The 22,493-nt window shown below is 42.4% G+C and overlaps 1 protein-coding gene across 9 annotated transcripts in view; it reads right to left on the reverse strand.

Moving 5' to 3' along the window:
- Window positions 1-22,493, reverse strand: part of gab1 (GRB2 associated binding protein 1) — a 77,027-nt gene that overhangs the window by 3,961 nt on the left and 50,573 nt on the right. For 4 of the 9 annotated variants that reach the window (XM_015403722.1, XM_015403724.1, XM_015403725.1 and 1 more), the window contains 9 exons: window positions 21,102-21,267; window positions 14,874-15,093; window positions 13,898-13,990; window positions 12,942-13,618; window positions 10,125-10,219; window positions 9,694-9,994; window positions 7,457-7,549; window positions 4,218-4,311; window positions 3,370-3,493 (listed from right to left, as the gene is read on the reverse strand). In XM_015403722.1, the coding sequence (XP_015259208.1) occupies window positions 3,370-3,493; window positions 4,218-4,311; window positions 7,457-7,549; window positions 9,694-9,994; window positions 10,125-10,219; window positions 12,942-13,618; window positions 13,898-13,990; window positions 14,874-15,093; window positions 21,102-21,267 (1,863 nt within the window). Of the gene's footprint in view, window positions 1-900; window positions 977-3,369; window positions 3,494-4,217; window positions 4,312-7,456; window positions 7,550-9,693; window positions 9,995-10,124; window positions 10,220-12,941; window positions 13,619-13,897; window positions 13,991-14,873; window positions 15,094-21,101; window positions 21,268-22,493 lie in introns of all 9 variants that reach the window. The other 5 variants (XM_015403719.1, XM_015403726.1, XM_015403721.1 and 2 more) reach the window with 5 other exon arrangements.

Genomic DNA, 22,493 nt, shown 5'->3' on the forward strand with positions numbered 1-22,493 from the left:
GGGTAATAACTAGTTAGATTGACCTAACAGGGGTGGGTAATAACTAGTTAGATTGACCTAATAACTAGTTAGATTGGTATAGGTAATAACTAGTTAGATTGATCCAACAGAGGCGGGTAATAGTTAGTTTGAATCCACTGCATAACAAGCAACACAGAAACTGTTGATGTTGGTGTTCAAACGAGCGCTCTGGTTCATATCTAATTAACCTACGGCGACATTTGAAGCTCTAATAAAACTAGTATTTGGAAAGGTTTCAAATATCATTGTTTCATTATGGGACGTCTTCGCACTGATCTGAGTTTACATTTTAGTTGTCGATTCATTTTCATAAATTATATAAACTCTCCAATCAATATTTTATTGATTGAGAGAAAAAAACTGAGGCTGATTTATGACATGTTAAAACGTCCCACGGCCTGGGACTTTGCAACAGTTGACTTTTTTATTTCCATGAGCTTATAAAAAAATCTGTGTCATGTGATCAAATTAAAATGGTGTACATATAAACAGTCGGTGTCGATCATCTCACAGAACTAAACCGCAGCAGGAAGTTTAACCTTCAGCCACTGGACGGAACATTTCTAACCGTTTATGGCAGAGATTCTTCATGGTTCTGACTGAATACGAACCGTCATGGACCAGAATGAAGGGAACGTTTCTACAGAGCTGTAAATAAAGACGCACATGTCCGCTGTAATCCAGGCCGGCAGAACAAAGAGTTGTGGTTTTGTTAGAATCAACAGACATTGTGGTTTCACAGCTGGAGTTAATTCTGCTCTACAAGTACGGTGGAGATATTAGAACTAGGATGAGACTAGAATAAATCAATTACAATGACCCCCTCCCCCCCTCCCAGGGCAGGCTATCCATGTGCAACCCATGAGCAGCCCTGCTCACCTCCTCTATGGTGTCACGTTCCTCCACCTCCCTTTTTACTGGGGTGATGGGGACTGTGCAGTAGAAGGACTCCTCTCTACAGAACGCAAGAAAAGGTGGAAGCAGCAAAAAAAAACAAAGGAACAGGAAAGCAGATGTTTAGGACCAAAAAAAGCAGGATAAAGGAAATGGTTGAAGGCAGGAGTTGGAGGAAGCCCAGGAGGAGGAAACTAGAGGAGAAAGAAAATGATGTGAGAGATGAGAGCGAAAGGGCAGCAGCTGTTAATAACCAAGAACAGGCAGAAAATGGAAAAGCAGAAACCAGAGCAGTGAAGGAATCACTGGAAACCTCTGGAGCCTTCAGTGTCTAAACTCTGACCTCCCGTCGTCAGGAGCTTCTGACCATCACAAAGAGCTGCAGAACTGTGAGATCTTCAGAAAAAAAAGTGGTGTTTGTTTGTCTTCAGCCTCTTGTACTCCAGTGTCCCCAAATAAACGCTGGCATAATCAACAGACCTAAGAAGGGGACAAACTGATTGGAGTCTGGTCACCTGTTTGCAACAGAATCTCAGTTTCCAGCCAGATGTCCTACAAGTCACGGCTAGACGGATAGAGCTGAACACCTGCCACCTCTAATTCACCATAGAAGCAGTCTAGTGCTGATTTATTCTCAGAAGCCAGGTCGCTTGCGTGTGAGTCGCAGTTAATGCGTAGTGTGGGAAAACGCTGGGACCCTTTTCCCACCTGGATTGCCACTCTTTTTTGCCCCTGTGTCCCTCCGTAATTGCATAAACCTGCCGCTTGCATTGTTCCACTTCCGCACCACCCCGGCCGTATCCAGACCCACAGCTAGTTTGCGATTGTCCTCTTTGCGTTATGGCGTGGAATAACATAATGCAGACCACGCTTCAATATTGGGCATTAATCAAAAATATCTGCTCCATACCTGCAACAAGCTCACTGAGACACACTTCTTTGAAGTATAACCAAACCTTAAATGGCAACACCGTTTTTCTTACATTTGGCCCTTGATTTTATGTTATTACATCATGTTCTACTCACCCATATAAGTTTTGTGTCATATGTTCTGAACATATTCCGTTAGGTTATATTCAAGTAACGTCTTCCTATGGGCGATCGACTTGAAGGCACAACCTAAACTCTTTATACTTTATTCTTTATGGCTACACTCTACTCCTGCTATTCATTCTAGCTAATCTGAATCGTTCAGTTCCATTTGGAGAGCGAGTTCATCTGTGGTAGCAGCACTAGACATCTTCCAGGCAGGTGAGTAAAACTAGCAGCAATTCAGCGGACAGGATGAAGGAATGGTAGCCAGCACGCGTGGATGACGTCATACACGCGCCGCTTCGTTTTTAAAACATATAAATATAAAAATTATAACCGTGGATGTCTGGGGGACAGTGCTTCGCCTACATGTTATGAATGCTGGCGTACCATAAATGATACAGTAAATTATGAACAGTTTAGTTTGTGCCTTCAAGTCATTGCCCATAGGAAGACGTTACTTGGATAAAACCTAACGGAATATTTTTAGAACGGCTCCAAATGACACAAAACTCATATGGGTGAGTAGAACATGATGGAATAATGTAAAATCAAGGACCAAATGTTAAAAAAAAAAACACTGTTCCCCTTTAAGGGATCATAGAAACTCTGGAGGAGCTGCAGAGGTCAGCCACTCAGGTTGGACCATCAACCTATCGGTCCAAGAAGGTCATAGTGAGTCCAAATGAGAGAGATGGAGAACGTCTGGCCTGTGGAGGTGACAACACCTCCCTACCAGGTCAAACTGGTGAGGGATAGTTAAACTGGGCCAGAGGTTCACCTCCCAGCACCACAGCGACCCTAAAGAGCAACAGCCTAGTCAAAGTCTAGAATCAGTTTCAAGGTTTACAAAGAACAACTTGAAAAGACTCATAAAGCCTTAAGTAGCTTCACATGGTTTGAAGTCAAGGGTCTGAAAACAAACACACCACACTTTTTAGATTTTCCTCCTTACAATAACTAGTTTCTTTCTGCAGCTTCCAGTTCTACTTTATGTCCAAACCAGGTGGTCATAATGTTCAGAGTGGGTGATTACTTGAACTGGGAAATAAAACACCTGTAAAGAAAGGGGAAATCAAATAAAGACAGAGAGGAAAGAAAGAGGAAGGAAACTGCAAAGAAAGGAGTCAAAGTACCGAGGAGTCCATCTGTAAGAGTCACTACCTGATCCCCAAGTAGCAGCAGAAATTATCTTTATTTTTTTACCTGTTCCTATATCACGGCCATATTTAAACTTTCAGAGGCTTTTATGAAAAATATCCCTGCATATGTTATAAACTCTTTACTTCTTTAAACAGACAATAAAAGCTAAAAAATTACAACGAGCATCAAAAGATTTTCTGCAGATTTGGTCATTAACTTAATTCAAAGCAAAAACTGTAATGATTTTGGTTTTCATCAGAGTGGTTGTGTGTTACATACTGGTTCATCTGTGGGTATATTAGGATCCATTTCTACATAATTCTCTGCAAAGTCCTCGGAGTCAGTGCTGGAGGCCGTGCTATGCACTGACGGGGGTCTCGCCGGCATTGGGAACCTAGAGGGACTGAGCAGCATTCACAACGTTTACAGAGGCAGAGACAGAAACAGCAGCCGGTCCATGACCCGCTTCTAGCAGCAGGTCCACTTCGCTCAGACAGTGACTACGCTAATGCATGAAGAGTTAGCATGTACTTCTTCAGTGATTCACTAAAAAGGCCACGTTCTCACCAGGCTCTGCTTCAACCATGAAAATCATCAACACTGCAAAAAACGGAAATCGAACTCAGTAATTCTTCTAGAAATATCTCTTTGCTTGTTTTGAGCAGTTAGGGAAAACAGTTTTCAAATTGAAGAAGCGGATTTATGTTTATATATTCCTTCCAGGGACAACTCGTCAGATTTATAAATTGAGGCCAAATATGTATAAAAATAAAGAATATTAGACTTATTTTAACATCTGTTTTTGCAGTGAGCTACAGTCCTGGAGGTCTCCTCTGATGATAATGATGTCTTCTGAATTTGTGGCTGTGGATTATATGTGCATCCTTAAGGTTTTTAGTTCACAGCATCCAGATGGTCGAATCGCTCACCAACTGTTTTGTCAGGGATAAAGTTCTGGAGCCAGACTGGAACCGTATCTGGAGCCAGTTCCAACAGGTTCTGATGAGAAACTGTTTAGATCTTGTGGTGAGGAACCAGGCAGAGGAGAGCGAGCGGTGAGAACGTGCTCTTTGACGTTAGTGGAACGGAGAACTATGACAGGAGCGTCCAGCAAGTCAGATACTCACTCTCTGGCGAATGAGCGTGTGACCGGTGAGCGGACAGGTGTGCAGGGCTCCTCCCACTCCGGAAGGGGTATGATCTCTAACGGCGCCGGTTTCCCTACATTAGAGACAGAACCCATGGAGCCGTCAGAATAAACTCCTCATTTCACCTCAACAGTGAAACAATCTATAGACGAATCACCTGCTGGTGTTTAACTGGACCAATAAAAACCTGCAATAACCAACTAATAACTGCTCATCAGAGCTAAGGCTGCATTAAATCCATCGGCTGTCGTCATAACGACCAACTATTCAACATCCAATAATATGCAACCATAAAAGACGCATAGATGCAATCTTTTGGGGGCATGGTTTGTTGCAAGTAGTATTTTCAGTCCTTTAGATCAGGCGGCAGATTTCACAATCGTAGGAAGAGATTCCTAAGAGATATATATATATATCGGACATGAGATAAGGGGATATAGTTGATGACAATTTATCTTACATGACCCAAATACTACATATACCACTGTTATAAAATGTACAAATACATAATTAAATGTCGCATTGAATAATTAAATACATTTATAGATTGTTTTCTGTATTATGATTATTTTTGAATGTACGCAGACAGGAAATGGGACCGAGAGAAAAAGGAAAGAGAGCAGAGATGCTGATTTCAAGTTCACGTCACTAATGTTTTGGGTTGATGTTCAATAAGAAGTTAAACCTAATGCACTTCATAGAAATGGGTTATTTGAATAATAAACTTCCCCGAACAAATCCTATTTGGATCGGTTTTAATGTGCGACCTTACCGGTGTAAACAAAGGCTTTCTGATTAAAGGGGGTTTGACACCCTGTTGCCTTATTGTGTGACATTTCTGTGTCTTATACCTTTGGTCCATTTGTCAGTAAACCTAGGAAGTCTACGGTATGGTGGCTTGAAGTATTCACACCCCTTAAACTTTTCCACATTTTGTCAAATTACAACCACAAACATATTTTATTAGAATCTTACATGGAAGACAAACATAGTGGTATACAAGGTGGAGTAAAAGCGACATGAATGATTTAATACATTTTTAGTGCAGTGTGCAAAGGTTTTCAGCCCCCTTTTCTCTTAGGGCAACCAAATGCCTTCAGTGGTTGCCTGATGATTGCTAATACCTGAATAGAGTCCACCTGTGTGTGATCTAATCTCAGTATAATCCAGCTGCTCTGTGATGCCATTAGAAGCTAAGAGAAGTCTGGCGAGCGAACAGCACCATGAAGTTCAAGAACACAGCAAACAGAATAAAGCTGTGGAGAAGTTCTAGTCAGGATTAGGCTATTAAAAGACTTCCCAGGATCTGAACATGTCACTGAGCTCTGTTCAATCCATCATCCATAAAATGGAAAAAGGATGGACCCCCTTTAAAGCTACCAAGACAAGGGCGCCCTCCTAAACCTACCGGCCGAACAAAGAGAGCACTGGTCAAAGAGGCTGCCTGCAGAGATTCACAGCTTAAGAGGGGAATCTGACCAAAGGACAACTATTGGTCAGAAACTAGAAAGTCTTGAAAGAAAACCATCAGAATTAGCTTTTTCAGTTTGCCAGAAGCCGTTCTGGAAAGTGGAGGAAAACCACTCTACACAGTATCCACTGTCATATATGGTAGTGGCAGCATCATTGTTTGGGGTTGCTTCTCTTCAGCAGGAAGAGAGAAGATGGTTAGAGTTAATGGGAGGATGGATAGAGTTAAAAACATGAAGAAATGCTGTTGGAGCCTGAAATTCATCTTCAACCAAGACAATAACGATAAACATAAAGGCAGGGATACAGTGGCCAGTCATAGTAAAAGTCCAGACCTAAACCTGATCCAGACAACTGCTGTTCATCAATGCTCTCCATCTAATGTAACTGAGCTGGAGCTGTTTGGCAAAGAAGAAAGGGCCAGAAGTGTCAGTCTCTAGATGTTCAAAGCTGGGTAGAGATAAACACTAAAATAATTAAAGCTGGAATTGCGACAACAGGTGGTTTGAGGAAGTACTGTCTCAGGTGGGGGTGGAACTCTTTATTTCCTACTTCACAATCCCATACCACTTTCTGTTGGTCTTTGACACATCAAAATAACAACAATATATCAATGTCTATGGTTGTAATGTGACTAAGTGGGAAAAGTTTAAGGGGTGTGAATACTTAAGCTAACTACAGTATACCCTGTAACTAGACCAGGTAATCGGAGATATGGATTTTGCTAATCTATGAGCAAACAAGGATTTAAGTTCCCAACCAAAGATCTGGAAAGAAAGAGGAAAAGTCCAAGATTACATCTGAAAAAAACCAAAGAAAAATAGAGAGAGAAAACGGGAGTGGCTCTCAGGATACATGATGAACGTTTAAGAAGCTGCCAAGATGATGGATCGGTGAGTTAGTCCTGCCAGCAGATGGAGACGCTGTACCACAATGTTTATGTCTGCTGATGGCGTCCGGGAATCCACAGGTTAAAAAAGGACAAAGTAAACACTATGAGGGCAAAGGGTTTTGGTTTACTGGGAGGACTTAACCCTCGTCTACGTTCAAGTAGGAACCATTCTAAATCTCCTCTCTTTCCTTGATGGGCTCTTGGCTGGTCCCCTGCAATTCCTTATAAACATCAATCTTTGCACTAAAATATTCTTTCTGTCATGATTTGTTTGGCCCTCTGTGCCATCTAACAGTGGTGGGAAGTTCAGAGAGAAAGGACAGGCAGACTCTTATTTTCCTCTGGGATTATTAAATTATGTCTGATTCTGATTATCTGTTGTCTTCATACATTAAATCAATGGAATATAAACATAGAGAACGGGTCATGCTTGGCTCCGTTCCTCAGATTGTATCCTTTCAATTTCCTGAAAAGTCATGTGGTCTTTCCAAAGGCATGAAGGTGTTTACTGTTATCTCCTAATGTGCTGTGCAGCAGCCATGTGCCGCATTACAAACATTAATGGATGATAAGAAAGTTTGGAAATATGTTAGTCTTTCATTTGATTGCATTTCAGACACACTGTTAGTGTTGGGGAGTATTGTGTGGATCCAAAGTGCATGAAGGCCACATTCCCAGCATTTCCTGCAAACATTTTCAGTCAGACTGGATTAGTTGGATCAATTTGACATTTGTTTTAATCAAAGCCCTGCAACATAAGAAGGAAGATTCCCCATTAAGGCATGCAAAGGGTCCAGATGAAGTGTTGTGTGCAAAGAGGTTTCAGATACACAGAAGCAGTGGGGGGTGTACGTACCCTTGCGTCGTCCCCTCGGGAATTCACCTACGGTTTGAGAGTCGGTTCGCTCTAAACCGACAACCTTTGCTCTTATTATTTTAGGACTTTGACCTGATTGGTGAAAGAAAACTTTGCTTATTATAAAATAAAAGGTGATCACAACATTTCAAGCCTAAAGTAGGAGCCGTTCTGCTCTGCCATGCAAAGCAAACCACACCGCTCTGTTGCACAGCGAAGCTGCGCCCTCACTAATACCAGTCACCTTCGATTCTTCCATCAGCAGCACAAATCAAGAGAGTGATCGTCATGACAACAGCGGGGACCAAACTGCCCAACATGCACCACACTCCATGCAGCACGGCTTCCCACACAAAGACTGACATCACGGCTGTGCATGCACGGTCGGTGTGGAAGAAAACATTTAAAAACCAGGTCATGGTGAAGAGGAGGAACAGAAGAAGAACACAAATGTAAAGTCAGGAAACCAGGAGGAAGTCACAGAAACACTCCAACTGCAAACGTGCCAGAAAGTCAAATATGTTAAATGGAGCTGGATAAAAATGGTTGGGGTCTTCAGATGAGATCTGATGAATCTGATGAATCCTCAGAGGATGAAGTTCACTGATGATTAGCAGAACTGATAGATAAATTAAGAGACTAAAGGAATAATTAGGCTGAGAAATGAACAACAATCATGAAACCAGGAGGAAGTTGTGCTGGGTTTGGCCTCATGTCTCATATATGCATAGAAATACTAAAATGTAGATGATCCTTTCTGGAGTCAGCAGAGAAATAAGACCAGAGCAAAATTCATCCTTTCCCTTTGTTTAAATCTTAAACAAATTTAACACTGAGTCTTAAATTCAGCTTTCCTTCAATCTGATCGTCTCCCCCTATGAAGTTTTACGTTTTTTTTCCTCTTATCCCTTTAACCCTGTCACATGTCAGAGTTTTGGGCTGTGGGGATATGAGGAAGTCCTAATTGGGTCGTGTTAGTCGGGAAGAAGCAGGCTAATGTTCTGCCCTGACATCTCCTGCCATGTATTTGATTGGGTCTGTGTGATGTTCTCCCCTGGCTGCTTCTCCTTGGCGGCTTCCGACTAAAGAAACCGCTTCGCCATCAGGTCTCTAATCAAAGGGCTGCATTGAAATGATGGAACAAAGGAGGATGGAGGAGATCTCTCCAGGCTTTGGTCCCTTCATGGTGTTATTTGGGGGGAGGGGGACTAAAATGGGGCCATAAAGTTTGTTTAACAGCTATTATTTTTCCTTTTTATTAAATTATCCTTTGCCTGCATTCTTATGATTTATACATTAGAAGCATGATCTAACTTTACAACATAAAAAAGCACAAATAGTGGGACTTTACTTTATATGATTTATCCCCATAATTATAAATACTTTTTTATTCCAAGTGAATTTTTTTATTTTAAACTAAAAACAATAAAACATTGCAAAAAATAAGAAAATTTTAAAACTACTTTTTAGATTCAAGTTTTTTTTTCTTCATTTTCAAGCTACTGGGTTTTGCCGTGGGGGCGGGGCTTAGATGACAGTGCGTGTGGATGATGACCGACAGTTTAGGTGCCTGGAAATGTTTAAAAAAAGAGCATCAATATTCTGTGTTTATGTGACTGATTTAAAAAATGAAACTGTTTCTCTGATCCCAGTCGTTTGTGTCCTGTGGGAAAATGTTGATATTGAGAAATTACCGCGCTGTTGGACATTTCCCATCGTCTCCAGGTGAAACGGAGGAACCTTCAGAATGATGGCAGCAGAAACTACGACATTACCATAAACTTAGATCAGAGAAGCAGGTTATTTTCTAAGGTTTCACCAGTCTGCCTCCATGTCATCTAAGCTCCGCCCTCATGCAGGCCAGCCAGCACCTTAAAAAAAAAACACACTTGAATCTGAAAAATTTAAAAGTTTTACTTTTTCTGTGTCCAATTTTTTATTTATTTTTTCATTATCTAAGGTTGCAAAAAAAATGTATAACGTTTTGGGCTCCAGTTCAGCTCCCTAGAATTAAAGGGTTAAAATGTGACTGAAGATGTGGTGGAAACATCTGACCAGCTCAGAAACATGCAGACACAGCGTGATTCTACAGACATCTGCAGTACAATATGACCCGACTGTGAGGTGAGAGGAGGCGCTATCTGCTGCAGGGTTAGTTAGTGGACAGCGAGGCTGACGTAAAGCAACGACAAACAGAACACCAACCACAGCCGCATGCACGCAGCCTCAGGGCTCACCTTTACGGTCCGGCTTCAGGTTCCGGTCCACAGGCGGAGGCTGGCACTCGCTGAGCACCGGCCGGCGGGGAGGGGTCTTTGGGCTGGAGCGGAAGCCCATGTGGGCGGGCGGGGGGACCTGCTTCCCCAGGGAGGAGAACTCCATGGTGCTCGGGGTCATGGGAACATAGTTCGTATCGTGGGTCGGCTCTGGCAAACTGCCCGAGTGGTGCTGCGACGGGGAGTTAACGCTCATGGGGACGTAGTTCTGCTCCACCTCCTCCATGGAGTGGCTGCTCACTGGCATCATCCCTTTGCTCTTCTGTGGAAGAGAAGAGAAAACAAGAACACGGTTCAGGACAACGGGCGTGCGTCCCTTAATGGAGAGTCCCTGTCAGGGACTGCTTCCCATCATAGTCTGATAATCTGCTAGAGCTAAAGGAGACACTTACAAAGTAGCTGTTGAAGCTTTCGTTGAAGTCAAACGAGCAGCTTTTGTCTGAGGGGAATGATCTGGGAATGTCATAGAAGTCCTGGGATCCAAAGTCTGCAAAACATGAAAAGATAAATAGGAAAGTGGACAACATCTTCTTAGGATAAAGGGTTAAGCACAGCATGAGCCTTGGTGTGTTATTGAAAGAGACAGCTTTTAATAACACACCAGGGCTCATGCAGAAGGAAACTTTTTAAGCTTTTAACCTTTACAAAATGTTTTAAGAATCAAAAGCTGCATTAAAAAAAAAAAAAGAGTCCCTGAAGTAGACAAACATCTCTGGTTTAATCTGGATTTATCTGAGCAGAAATGATTGTAAACTCTTATTTTACAAAAGCTTTAAACGTCTAAGAAAACTCAAACATAGTGAGAACATAAAGACAATGAAAGAATCCTAGGCTTTCACTTTTCATGCTGTTTCATCCTGACCCAGAGTCAGGAACAGTGCAGGACGCTGTGGTTCTCTGGCAGTGAGCTCTAGAGCTGGTTCTCGCCATCTTCCTCACTGTGTACGCTGGTGAAGAACTTTAACGCCTCGCCAGGCTGACAGAGCAGAGGCTGAAAGAACCTCTGTAGGAACCAACACAACTGAATTTATTGAGATAAGCTTTAGATTTACACTAAAAATGTCTCATTTCCATTTAGTTAAAATTTCTGGGAGGAAAACTTTTTTTTATATATAAATATTTAGGTCTTTTAAAGATATATTTATAGTATATCCCCAAAATCTCTATAAAGCAATTAATTTGACAGATTCCTGCCAATAAATGTGGGTTAATTTTTTCACCCTACTCCAGCAGTTTTTATTTGTTCTCACGTTAGTTCCTTTTTTGCACAATCAAGGAAACAAAATCCAAGAATTAATTTAGAAATGAAACTGTAGCTCAGGCAGATGAAGGAGGAAACGTCTGCAGCTCCAGCTGCTGAAAGTGAACCCTGATCAATCTGAGCTACTTCCTGTTTCTGATAAGTGAGGAGCAGATCATCTTTGGTTTAAATGATTTCTGGAAGAACTTCCTTTTTCCCCCACAAGGGGGCATAAAGAGTGGCAAGAGATGTTTTTCTTCCCTTTCTTTTAACTCATTTGTTTTGGTTACATGTTAAAACTTCCTTTCCTGCTTCAGATGTTTGTTAAATAAATTATCTTATTTGATCACTGCACATTGTTTTTTTGTATTTTTTTTGCTTCCCTTAGGGAACTACCAAAACATCTCAAAGTATGGGTAAATTACTAAACACTGAAGGTAGATCTCTCAGAACTTTAAATATTAGAGTTTAGGGCAAAACCTAAATTCCCTGGAGATTTTCTTTTGCTTATATTTTGGGACGTTCTCCCCCAAACTTTAAAAACCCTTTATGGGAGTTTCCAGGCCAAAGCCTTTAGTAGGATTAGGTTAATGAAGCGTAGAAGTGCTGCAGGTGTTGGGGTTAAGACCCCCTGCATGGGAATAACCGTTAGGAGCATATCTGCCGGCTTTGCTGAAAGTTTGGAGGCTCTGAATAATGTAAATTCTTTTCTAAATAATCTCTGCATAGCAAAATATATTCAGTTAAATGTAGGAGTGGACAGATGACTGCGCCTCCATCTCAGACTCCCATCGCCTTGGCAGCACAGTTAGCAGGGCTGACACAATTAATCAGATCAATCACACAATAACTGACAAAATGTCCTAAGTAGCAATTTGGCTATCTAGACTTTAATGGGGTACATATGTTTTTAAACAGCTTTTTACTTCTACTCCTTCCTTTTCTTTTTTTTTTTTTGGAATTATCTCTACTTTCTACTCCTTATATTTTAGAAATAAACTCATTTGTTTCGTTTCATTTAAGCCATTTTGTTTATGGCCTGTTGGTATAAAAAAAAAACCAAAACATCAAAATAATTAGATTCATCCAGGCAATTTCTTTATGGTTATATAAATAGATTTTTCAAGATAATGTAAAGTTACATTTGACATAGCTGCCGATAGGTATAAAACTCATAAAATTAAGTATATGGAAGTTATCATCCAGAATTTTAGAAAAATGTTCCTTTAATAGGGCAGTACAGTTTAAGGTTTAAAGCTTCAGGATTGCTTTAACTTTCATACTCCAAGTAGTTTTAAAACTGGTACTTTTACACTTTTACCCGAGTAAAAAGCTTGAGTTTATACTCTTCTACAAAAGGAATTTTAAACAGTAGAATGTATACCTCTACTAGAGTATTAAACATGAATACTTTTGACAACTCTGATGGTTGTGTAATTCAGTTATGGATCAGTTGTTAGCTGAGAACCAATCAGAGAAGTAATGATGCATTAAACACATTTTAAATTCACGATGAAAAGCTTTCTTCTCTGTTCTATCCAGGACTCCTGCAGTGACGTAGTTTTATTTTCAGCTCGTTTAAATTCTGTATCAGATAATAATTTAGGCACCTTCCGCAGTCCCTTTATTAAACCAAAAAAGAATCGACAGTTGACTCTATTAGCAGGATGAAGGTTGGCTGCGGCTCTCATGTTGAGGAAGGTGAACCTCAGTCTGAGCTCTAAGCAGCTCCGCAGCATGATGCTGCCACCACTGTTCTTTGATTCAACCTAACACAACTTTACACACAGAGGAGCTCTTCTACAGGTGGGGGTTCTGGAATAATCTCAGTGTATCAGTGAGGGATGGATCAAAGGGCGGCGCCCCGCAGAAGGTGGCTGCTCAGTGTTATAAAGTATCAGTAAAAAGACATTTTTTAAAATCTGAAAGTGAGAAGTTCTGGAGTGTGAATACTTTTCGAAGCACCAACCTTTACGGAGGCGTGAGCTGTCCATGGTGCCGATGGTGTTGCTGCGTAGCGCCTTGTTCCCGGCGCTGGTCGGCACACAGTAGTTCCCGTCCGTCTCCGAGGCCGAGCGCGGCACGCAGTAGGTGTCCGTGGGCGAGCGCTCAGCAGGAGGCGGTGGGAGTCCTGGGGTGGAGCTGAGCGACGGCTTAGGCGGTCTGGGAGGGGGGACCACATCCCCCCCGCTGTCCGGGCCACCCGTCGATGACGACAGCGTGCGGGGTACCTGGTAGGTCGAGTTGGCGCCTGGCGTGGGCGGTATGTCGTAGCTAATGGAAAGATTTCTCATTTGCGTCTCCACGCACGATGTCTTTCTGGAAGGCGTGTTGAAGACATATAGTTCGGAGGCATCGCCACCGTCTGGGTTGGGCGGCGGGGATGTGGCCGACTTGGGGAGCAGCACGGTATCTTGGGAGTAGCTGCGAGGGAGGCTGTAGATGCCGGCATCAGAGGAGAGGGAGGCGCCGCGGGACGGAGGAGAGTCGTAGAAGGAGGGGGCAGAGGCTGGAGGCTGCGGGAAGAAGCCGTTGTGCGAAGCGTGTTTGGGTAAGGAGGAGGCGGACGTAGGCGTGCGGTGGGATGGGAGGTTGTCGTTCAGGTCCGTCTCTGAGGAGGTAGACTTGGAGCACTCGGCGTGAACTCTGAGGACAGAACACAGGTGGATGAGAGGAGCAGAACCCCCACCCCCATCCCCCCCAGGGTCACAGCAAACCTTCACTCCACCCAGACTTAATCCATCAACATCTAATCTAGCTGCTTCTGCCGTGTTAGTGTAACTTTGGTCAAACCCAGTAAAGCCCAGTGAAACGGCGCCGGCAGGAGTCCAAACATGCTTGTTTTATTACTGAGTTAGATCTCATCCATCTGCAGCACTCCACACAGGCAGGCAGGCGGGTCCAGTCCGCTTTCTGGACACTCACTGACTGTTGTGTGGAGGTAGAGTCCTGCTCCCACACTCCTCCAGGAGCAAATACTCCTGACCGCCCCCCAACGGAGGCCGAGGCTCCGCTGGGCTACAGACAGCAGCAGAGAGGTTAAAACACTACAGGTTCCCCTGGAGCTTCATCATTTATACACCCTCTCCTCTCTGGACAAAGAGGCCAATGATGCTACTGAGGTTTAAGAACATTTCTGTCCAGACGCTTAAAAGTACTGCCCCTGCCCCACCTGTTGCTGACAAACTACAGGTCAGCTAAATGAAAGGAGAACGCCCTTTTCTGCTGCTAAGAGATGAACAAAGAGTTAAAAAAGCAAACAGAGATAAAAAAACAAAAACAAAAGTCTGTTAAAGTAACAGTGACTTAAAACAGCAGTTGCCAGGCAACAGGTGGCTATCAGCAGCTGATTGGTTGCCAATAAGCACTAAAGACTCAACAGTAAAGACTGCAAACATAATTATTAATAAAATAAGTGAGTTTATTCTTTGACTTTCTGACACCTGTGTGTTTAAAGATTGTGATTGTTTGAGGAACCTTGTCATTGGTGGAATAATCTGATTAGGTTTTTTTCCGCTGTGGATAATAATTCTTTCTATGCTCTAATCAAGTAGATTCTAAATTTCTGCACATTTATTTAATCCTCATCGTGAATCTTTGTCATTTTCTGATCATTTCATTCAATCAGAATTTGCAGTTTGTTAACTGGGGTATCAGTTTGATGCCTCGTCTTTTGCTCTGCTTTGTTTTTCATCTGAAAGACCTAAAATGAGCGTTGAAGGAACATGTTTACAGGCTTCATCTAATCTGGACAAAAAGCTGTCAATTCACAACTTTGTTTTAAGTTACATTAGATGGTAACAAAAATATTAACCACCAAAACAATTTAATATATTTTTGGTTTCAATCTCTTAGAAACTGGAATAAAAAAATGACTTTATTAGGCTTCAGCCAAACGCACCTGTTGGGTTCTGGCTTTTTGCTCTCACAGTTGGCGAGCCACAGGTAATCCTGGGGGTCCTCTGAACTGGACTGGGAGTCCAAGTGTCTCACACTGACCGGCTGGTACGGGGGAGGGATCCCCCCCAGCATCGACGCTCCTGGACCGACCATGTTACCTAAAACTGGGTGTGGGGGGGTGTCCACCACAGCGGCCGATTGCTGAATACTTTTAGTAGGATCTGCAGGAGGAAAGATGAAGGTTAATTACAGAGAATATTTGAACACTTAAGCTTTATTCAAACTGAGGGGGTCCTCTGAAATTAAAATCCTTTCTTTTAACAGAACATTTTCAGATTATTAAATCAGCCTCAAGAATCTTTAATTTGAAGGTAACAGTACTCAGAGAGACAAGTTCATTTAATTTAAACGTTTTCTGATGCTGGGAGGAAGCAGATAATTTCTGCTCTAATTCACTCTGAGAAAGAGACAAAGAGAAGCAGAATTGTGAGAGAAAGCTATACGGGTCCACATCTCTCAGGGTCATTTCAGAACCGGAATGGGCCGCAGTAGACTAAGCAAGGCCTTCTAAATAAAAATGAATAAGTGAGAAATCTTTGAGCAGCTGAAGCGGACCAACCCACCAGTAAAAATTAAATCAGTGTTTGTGTTTTGACATTTTACAGATTGCATAGAACCTCAGAAAACAGAGATAGACGGACAGTCCAACATCTGGAGAAGAAGCGACAATCTACGACAGATCTCACAGTCCATCAGCCCAAAAGGTTGGACCAAACATTTTAGCCGTTTTTTCCAAAAGGTTTGAAAGTGATGTTTTCCAGATATCTTCACATGTGACCAAGCACTATTTAATTTCATCCACAAGAGAACACTGAGGGGATCTATTGAGGTTTCCTGAAGCTGGAAATGTATATTCATTTGATGCCATTAGTATTAAGAACAAGTTTAAGACAATAAAGATGATTTGATAGCTACAGAGGCTTTCAGTTGCATCAGTAGAAGAGGCTCCAGTATAATTAACAACTACATCATCTGCATAAAAATAAACAATCACAAAAAGTTCCTAGATGGTTTATGTAAAACATTTATAGAGCCAATGTAGTTCCATTTTTAGTAGATGTAGTTTTGTTTTGTTTTTTGTTTTTTTGTTAATTTGAAGACGTAGGATTAGAAAAAGAGGTCAGAGTATAATGTAACTTTGCATAAATACAGCGAATAGAGATCCAGCATATTGGAATTTCAGACGATATCCAATGCTTTTTCCCTGGACCTGCTTTACTTCAGCATCTGTAGTAGCTTAATTAATCAGCTGGATTTGTGGCTCAACAAGATCTTATCTAAAAAGAATAGCTCAATCACTAATTCACTAATTAGTTTGTTTTATGGAAGTATGTATTATACAGTGCTCAAAAAAATAAAGGGAACACTCAATTAAGGCCTGACCCCGGATAAGCAGAAGAAGATGGATGGATGATTTCCCAGATGTGTGCTCAAACGGATTCAGGTCTGGGGAACGGGCCGGCCAGTCCATAGCTTCAATGCCTTCATCTTGCAGGAACTGCTAACACTCAAACCACATGAGGTCTAGCAATCTCCTGTATTAGGAGGATCCCAGGGCCAAATGCCCAGCATATGGTCTCACAAGGGGTTTGAGGATCTCCTCTCAGTACCTAATGTCAGTCATGGCAGTGCTCCCCCATCCCTCCTTGCACAATGGAGGAGGTAGCCGTCCCGCTGCTGGGTAGTTGTCCTCCTACAGCCTCCTCCACATCTCGTGCTGTACTGACGTATCTCCTGGTGGCGCCTCCGCCCTCTGGACACTACACTAACAGAAACAGCAAACCTCCTTGCCACAGCTTGCATTGATTTGACATCTCGGATGAGCAGCAACACCTGAGCCACTTGTGTGGGTTGTAGAGTCCGTATCATGCTGCCACGAGTATGAAAGCACCAACAATATCCAAAGGTAAACAAAACATCAGCCAGAAAGCAGGTTTGTGAGAAGTCGTCTATGATCCCACCTGCAGAATCACTCCTTTATTGAGTGTTTTTCTAATTGCCAAAAGTTTCCACCTGTTGTCTGTTCCATTTGCACAGCAACATGTGAAATTGATTGTCAGTCAGTGAACAGTTTGATTTCACAGAGGTTTGGTTTAATTTAAGTTTTATTGTGTCGTGTCTGGTGCCTTTAATTTTTTTATGTATACGGTTTCTGATGGTTACAGCTTTTCTCTTTTACCAAAATGTTCCTCCATTCAGTTTCTCTCCCACTCATAAAAACTGAGGATTGGTCGCAGCAGACCGGCCTCATCATTAAGGACCATTTCCTTCATGGCTTGTCAGTTTAAATCTCCTTGGAGGTGCTGGGAGGCCAAAAAGGTTTTTTTCCTCCGCTGGGAACATGTATAGGCCAAGCTTTAGGCCTGGTCTGCTGTCTCCAAAGATCTCTGAAGTATATTGATATTTCTTCAATGATTCAACTCTGGTTAAACTTACAAATGTAAATGGTTCCTCTCGACTTCCCTTAAGTTATTTACCATTAAGTTCCAGCTTTATTCTTAATTCCTAATGTTCCTCCCAGTCTGCAGGTTCCTTTGTGGTTCCTAGAGTTTCTAACAATAGAATCGGAGGTTGATCTTCATGTGAAAGGAAGAATAGTCTTAAATCTGACTTTTTAAAGTAATTAGGAGGCCCAGAACCATCAGGATGTGACCGACTAGACAGTGGAGATCAGTCTGGGTCTGGCTTCTAGCACACTGGACGATACCTGAAGGAGGCGGTATGAGGAGCCCGGTCCGATCTCTGAGACCTAGCAGCTCAGACCTAAACTCACATAATCAGAGAGGAGATTGACTCGGGGCATTGCCTAGCAACCTCATATTAATACACCACAGCGGCGTACAGGAACCTTCGAGCTGAACAGCATCAACATCTGCTGTGTGTCCAAAAGGGAACCAAAGCCGTTCAACACCTTCGGATCAGCCAGAAAGAAACGTTGTTAGATGGAGAACGAGGAGGCAATCAGCGGCGGCATGCGCTGCCACCTCATCAACAAGTATCCACGGCTCCAGCCAATGAAAAGTTTTGCAGGAACAAGATCATCCTGATTGATGCTCCGCTTTGTCAAGGTCGCTGCTTTGTCGCACAGCGACTTAAAGCTTTTTTTTTTTTTTTTTTTTTTCAAAACCTCTGACTGCAGCCTCTGTTTAGAAAAGTCTGACAGACATTTCTTCATCTCTACGTCGCTTCGTTCTGTCCTACTCATCGCCTCAGAAATGTTCCATCACGCCACAGCAGCACACTCTGGGATAAACTGGGATGAAGAAACAGCCTAACTGGGAGATATTACACTAATAAAAATCAGTTAACTTTAAAATCATCTCTTTTCAAAGCCCTTTTTTCTCTGATACTCCTGAATAAATGACATCCAGAGTTAATCTGCTTTAGCATCAAACGAGCAACAGATGAAACTTAATAGCAGCTTGAACCTAAAGGTCAAAGTAAAGGAAATATTTGTGTTTAACTAACATATTATGGGGTGTGAAAACTTTTGATCAGCTAATTTAGTTTAAAAAAAATTAAGGCATGAACTTCTAGTTCTGATACATATTTGATGTATTTTATTTTGCTTTTTGACCCAAGCTGTTTCTTGATTTTATATTCCTTTCCAGTCTCTAAGCAGATCGTCGGCCTTTGTCTTTCCTCAAATATCTACTCTAAACATCAGGATAGCCCCACTCGAGTGGGAGCTGGGTCACACATGCAGAGAAAAGCAAGCAGACAAATAGAGAGAGAGGAACAGAGCGATCCAAGGACGGCGTTTCATGAGTGCAGCCGCTTTCTCCTTCAATCTGCTGCTTTCCTCATGCTGGGTTAGAAGTGAGCTCTACTAGCTCTGGAAAAGAAAAAAATGAAAAGCTGATATATCATCGCTGCCCTGCAACATGAGCCATGAGAACGAAGAAGAGGTCTGCTTTTTAGGGAGGACCCTGCAGCAGCATAACCAGCGACTGATTTACAAAGATTCAAAGAGGAAATCATTCTCCTGAAGTTCAATGAGACGACCGACTGCAATCACACAGCGGAGGAGAAGAAATAAGACAGCTAAGAGCACAGTACAAACAGCACAGCTAGCAGCTTGGCTCAGAGACAAACAGGAGGGAAGGAGAAGCAGATAAAAGGCCAGCAGCGAGAGAAAGTCAGCAAGACCTGCAGGCACACAATGCTTTGATTATCCAGAACCGGGAACAAGAGTAACGTGAGCCTCCGTGCTCTCATGCTTCATTAGGCCTTGGCTGAAAACTCTGCTGAACAGAGACTTTCCTGCACATCCAGCTCAGCTCTGCCTCCAAACTGTCTCTGAGAACACACCATTAGAGAGCCAATGAATTTTAAGAACCAGCAGTGAAGCTTAACATTTCAGGCCTCATGGCTGCTAACCTGAACTAAAGGTTTGAACAATGACCCTGCGTACAGAGAACATTCAGAGAGCCTGCAAAGGAGCCTGAGAGCGGTTTCATCAAACTGGTTTAGTTTTTAAGTCAGGCATAGTTTTTTAAGCCAGGCCAAGATTTTAAGTCAGGCTTAGTTTGTCATTCTTTCCTAAAGCTCACTAGATCCAAGTCTGACTTGGTTACTATGACGATTGATCCAGTGAACTCAGTCTGGTCAGATCCAGGTTCAAACTGTGTCTTCTTTGTTGAACCCAGCACCAAGGGGCTCCGTCATTTGGTCCAAATGCATGAAGTTATAACATATATGTCATGAAATGAATTGTAATGCATTAGAAAGATAATATTTTATCTAAATGTTTCTTTCAAACTTAAAGTTGTAAGGAAGCGGCTATTCCAACCGCATTTCTGAATTCTCCCGAGTGGTGCCCGGCTTTACCCGAGTGAATAAAGTGAATGTGATTGGTCATTTATCCAGGGGGCAGGATTGTTGTGGCAGAAGGTTCGCAAGCAGTTTGGTTGTTGCCGGTTTGTTGAAAGCATCTTGCTAACCAGTTAGCAACTTAGTGCTAGTAGGTTCCCAATGGGAAATAACATTGCGACCAAGTAGCAGTTAGCAACGACACTGTCAAGAAACGCTATGGACAGCAGAAACATGCAAGAGGAGGAGAGTTTTGGGTCGGAGGGCGTGGATGAGTTTCCTCCGTCATACATTTTTTATTTAGAGGAGGAAAGCAGAGACGAAGCTGTTGTGGAAGAGGACGCCAGGGCGGCAGAAGCTTGGTTTGGTGTAGAAGGCTTCCAGCCGTACATCTTTCAGCCCTCGCCTCGCAACGCTGCAAGTTCTGTTAGCTCTACGCCTGCTGAAGACACAGACGTCCATCCCCGTTATTGTTATTTCTTATTTCAACTGTTGCATACATCAGCTGGGACATATGAATCGAGATGCTATGACCGAAAAAATTTGATTGACAGATGACCGTTGATATATGATTGGCCTAATTTAGGTGTACAAGCTGACGTACAACTAACTGGCCTGCATAAGATAACGAAAAGACAGGATTTTTTTTAAATGGAAATTTTCTAACTTTTTGGACAATATAGTCTTATAAAGAGTACATTTATATACATGTTTAAGCTAGAATGATTTGACATTTAAATATTACTTCCCTACGACTTTAAGCTGATGTAGCCAACACAATAACAAATCAGACTAAATATCTGAATCTGTTGTGTCTTTGGTTTTGTGGTTACGGCCTCCTCAAAGTCACGCCTGTTCATTTATAGAGAAGTGAGCTGAGGTTTGAAGGAGCGCTCGCCTCGTTTCTTCAGAAGGCAAAATTACCCTCTGATTGAATCTTATCTGCAGTAACATTACTGATTTTCTAAGGAAGAGTTGATTTATTGACCATCATCATTGGACCTCAGCTGTTACACAGAACCACACTAACCCAGTAATATTCATTTGGGTATTGCTGTCCTACAGTTTTTGTTTCTTTGTTTTTTCTTGTGTAGCTGCAATTCCTTTGATATGAATTTATGAAAATGGTTATTTAAACTTGAAAATCTGGTCCAGATTTCTAGAGCCTGGATGTTCTTGTTGCTTTGCTGCAATAAAGGTAGTCTTTGGTGGAACCCAGAAATCACTGCTGGACATTATGGACCTAAGCTGAACCAGGACTGGACGTCTAAGGGTGCCTTTACTCAAATCCCCGCCTGAACTGTGGGTAGGGGCTCCGCATTAACACCAACAGAACACCACATGCAGCAATCCTCACCTTCGTCCGTAGGGTTGAAGCCACAGATGTCGCAGATGTTGCGAACCCACTTATTCATTTCGTCCTCTGTGTCGGCCACCAGGTAGAAAACACGGTCGATGGTCTTTATGTCGAAGATGAAGCTGTGCTCCAAGTCCTTCTTCCTGAAGGTCAGCCCAGCATCCACCTACAAAGAGAAATTATCTGGATTCACACTCCCAGACAAACCAGCACTACCAACTGGTTCTCCACCCAAAATAGCTATCAGATAACATCAACTAACTTCAGATGGCTGAAGGCGACAGATGTAGCTTAAAATGTACCTTCAGCTGGGTAAAATATGGAAGCTTTGCATTTCATTTTCCATTTTCTCCAGCAGCAGGTCACAGAGAGGCGTCTAGTTTGACACCAATAAGAAAGGGTGTTGGAATATAACTAGTCTGAAATGGATTAGATTCCCAAACAATTAACAGATCGTTATTATTTCTGTCAAACCTTTCAATTCCAGAGTAAAATTGCTTCAGTTGCAGCTAAAATCATTCTCACTATAACCTAAGTGAACTTGGAGGAAAACAGCAGCAAAGAACAGTTCAAAACCCTCCACCTGAGGGAGGACCGGGTGGCAGCAAACACTGAGGACTGAGTAAACTCTCCTCTAAAGAAGGTCCACAGGAGCTCAGAGACATCCACTCTAATTTGAACTCTACAGAGAAGCAGGTTAACAGAGGAGATGGACTCTGCTCTGTAGAGCTGGGATATTTCAGAGATTAGGAGGAGTAATTGCTCCTACAGCATGGCTGCATCATTCTACATGACCAAGAGAAATGACATATAATAGACGGATCTGCAATTTCACTGAACTCTGATCCGTCAATAAATAAACACCAATATAAACCAGGGTATAATTTCATTTAATAAGGGTGATCTGATATTTTAACTCATTTAAAGTATTTGGATATATGTAGCAGTGTGTGACTGCAGCGTTTGTCACTGACGTACGCTCTGGATGAAGGCGAGTTGAGCCGATCAGAGAGAGCCACAGCTTGTGAGCAACGATGTCCACCACAGACAGGAAGCTGAGCTCTACAGCTCTAGTCTGAGCTGCTGCTTTATCATAGTAAATTTTAAATACTAAATGGGCGCCCCTGATCACGTGGCCAAATGTCCCGTTGTGGTTGGCCGGGAGCCGACAGAAGCCAGAAGATGAATGAGAAAAAGATTGCTGCGTGAAGAAAGTGGAGAAAGAATGTTGCTGGAAAAGCAGCAGCTTGTTGAGGAGCTGGAAACTGCGATTAGGGGAGCAAAGCTGAACGCAGCAGATTGTATTTAAGAAGATCTTTAAAGGACCAATAGAAACGAGTCCGCTGTGAGCGAACCAATAGAAACGAGTCTGCTATGAGCGAACCAATAGAA

Source organism: Cyprinodon variegatus, unplaced genomic scaffold (genome assembly GCF_000732505.1).
Source record: "Cyprinodon variegatus isolate N-32 unplaced genomic scaffold, C_variegatus-1.0 Scaffold1551, whole genome shotgun sequence".
Lineage (NCBI taxonomy): Eukaryota > Metazoa > Chordata > Actinopteri > Cyprinodontiformes > Cyprinodontidae > Cyprinodon > Cyprinodon variegatus.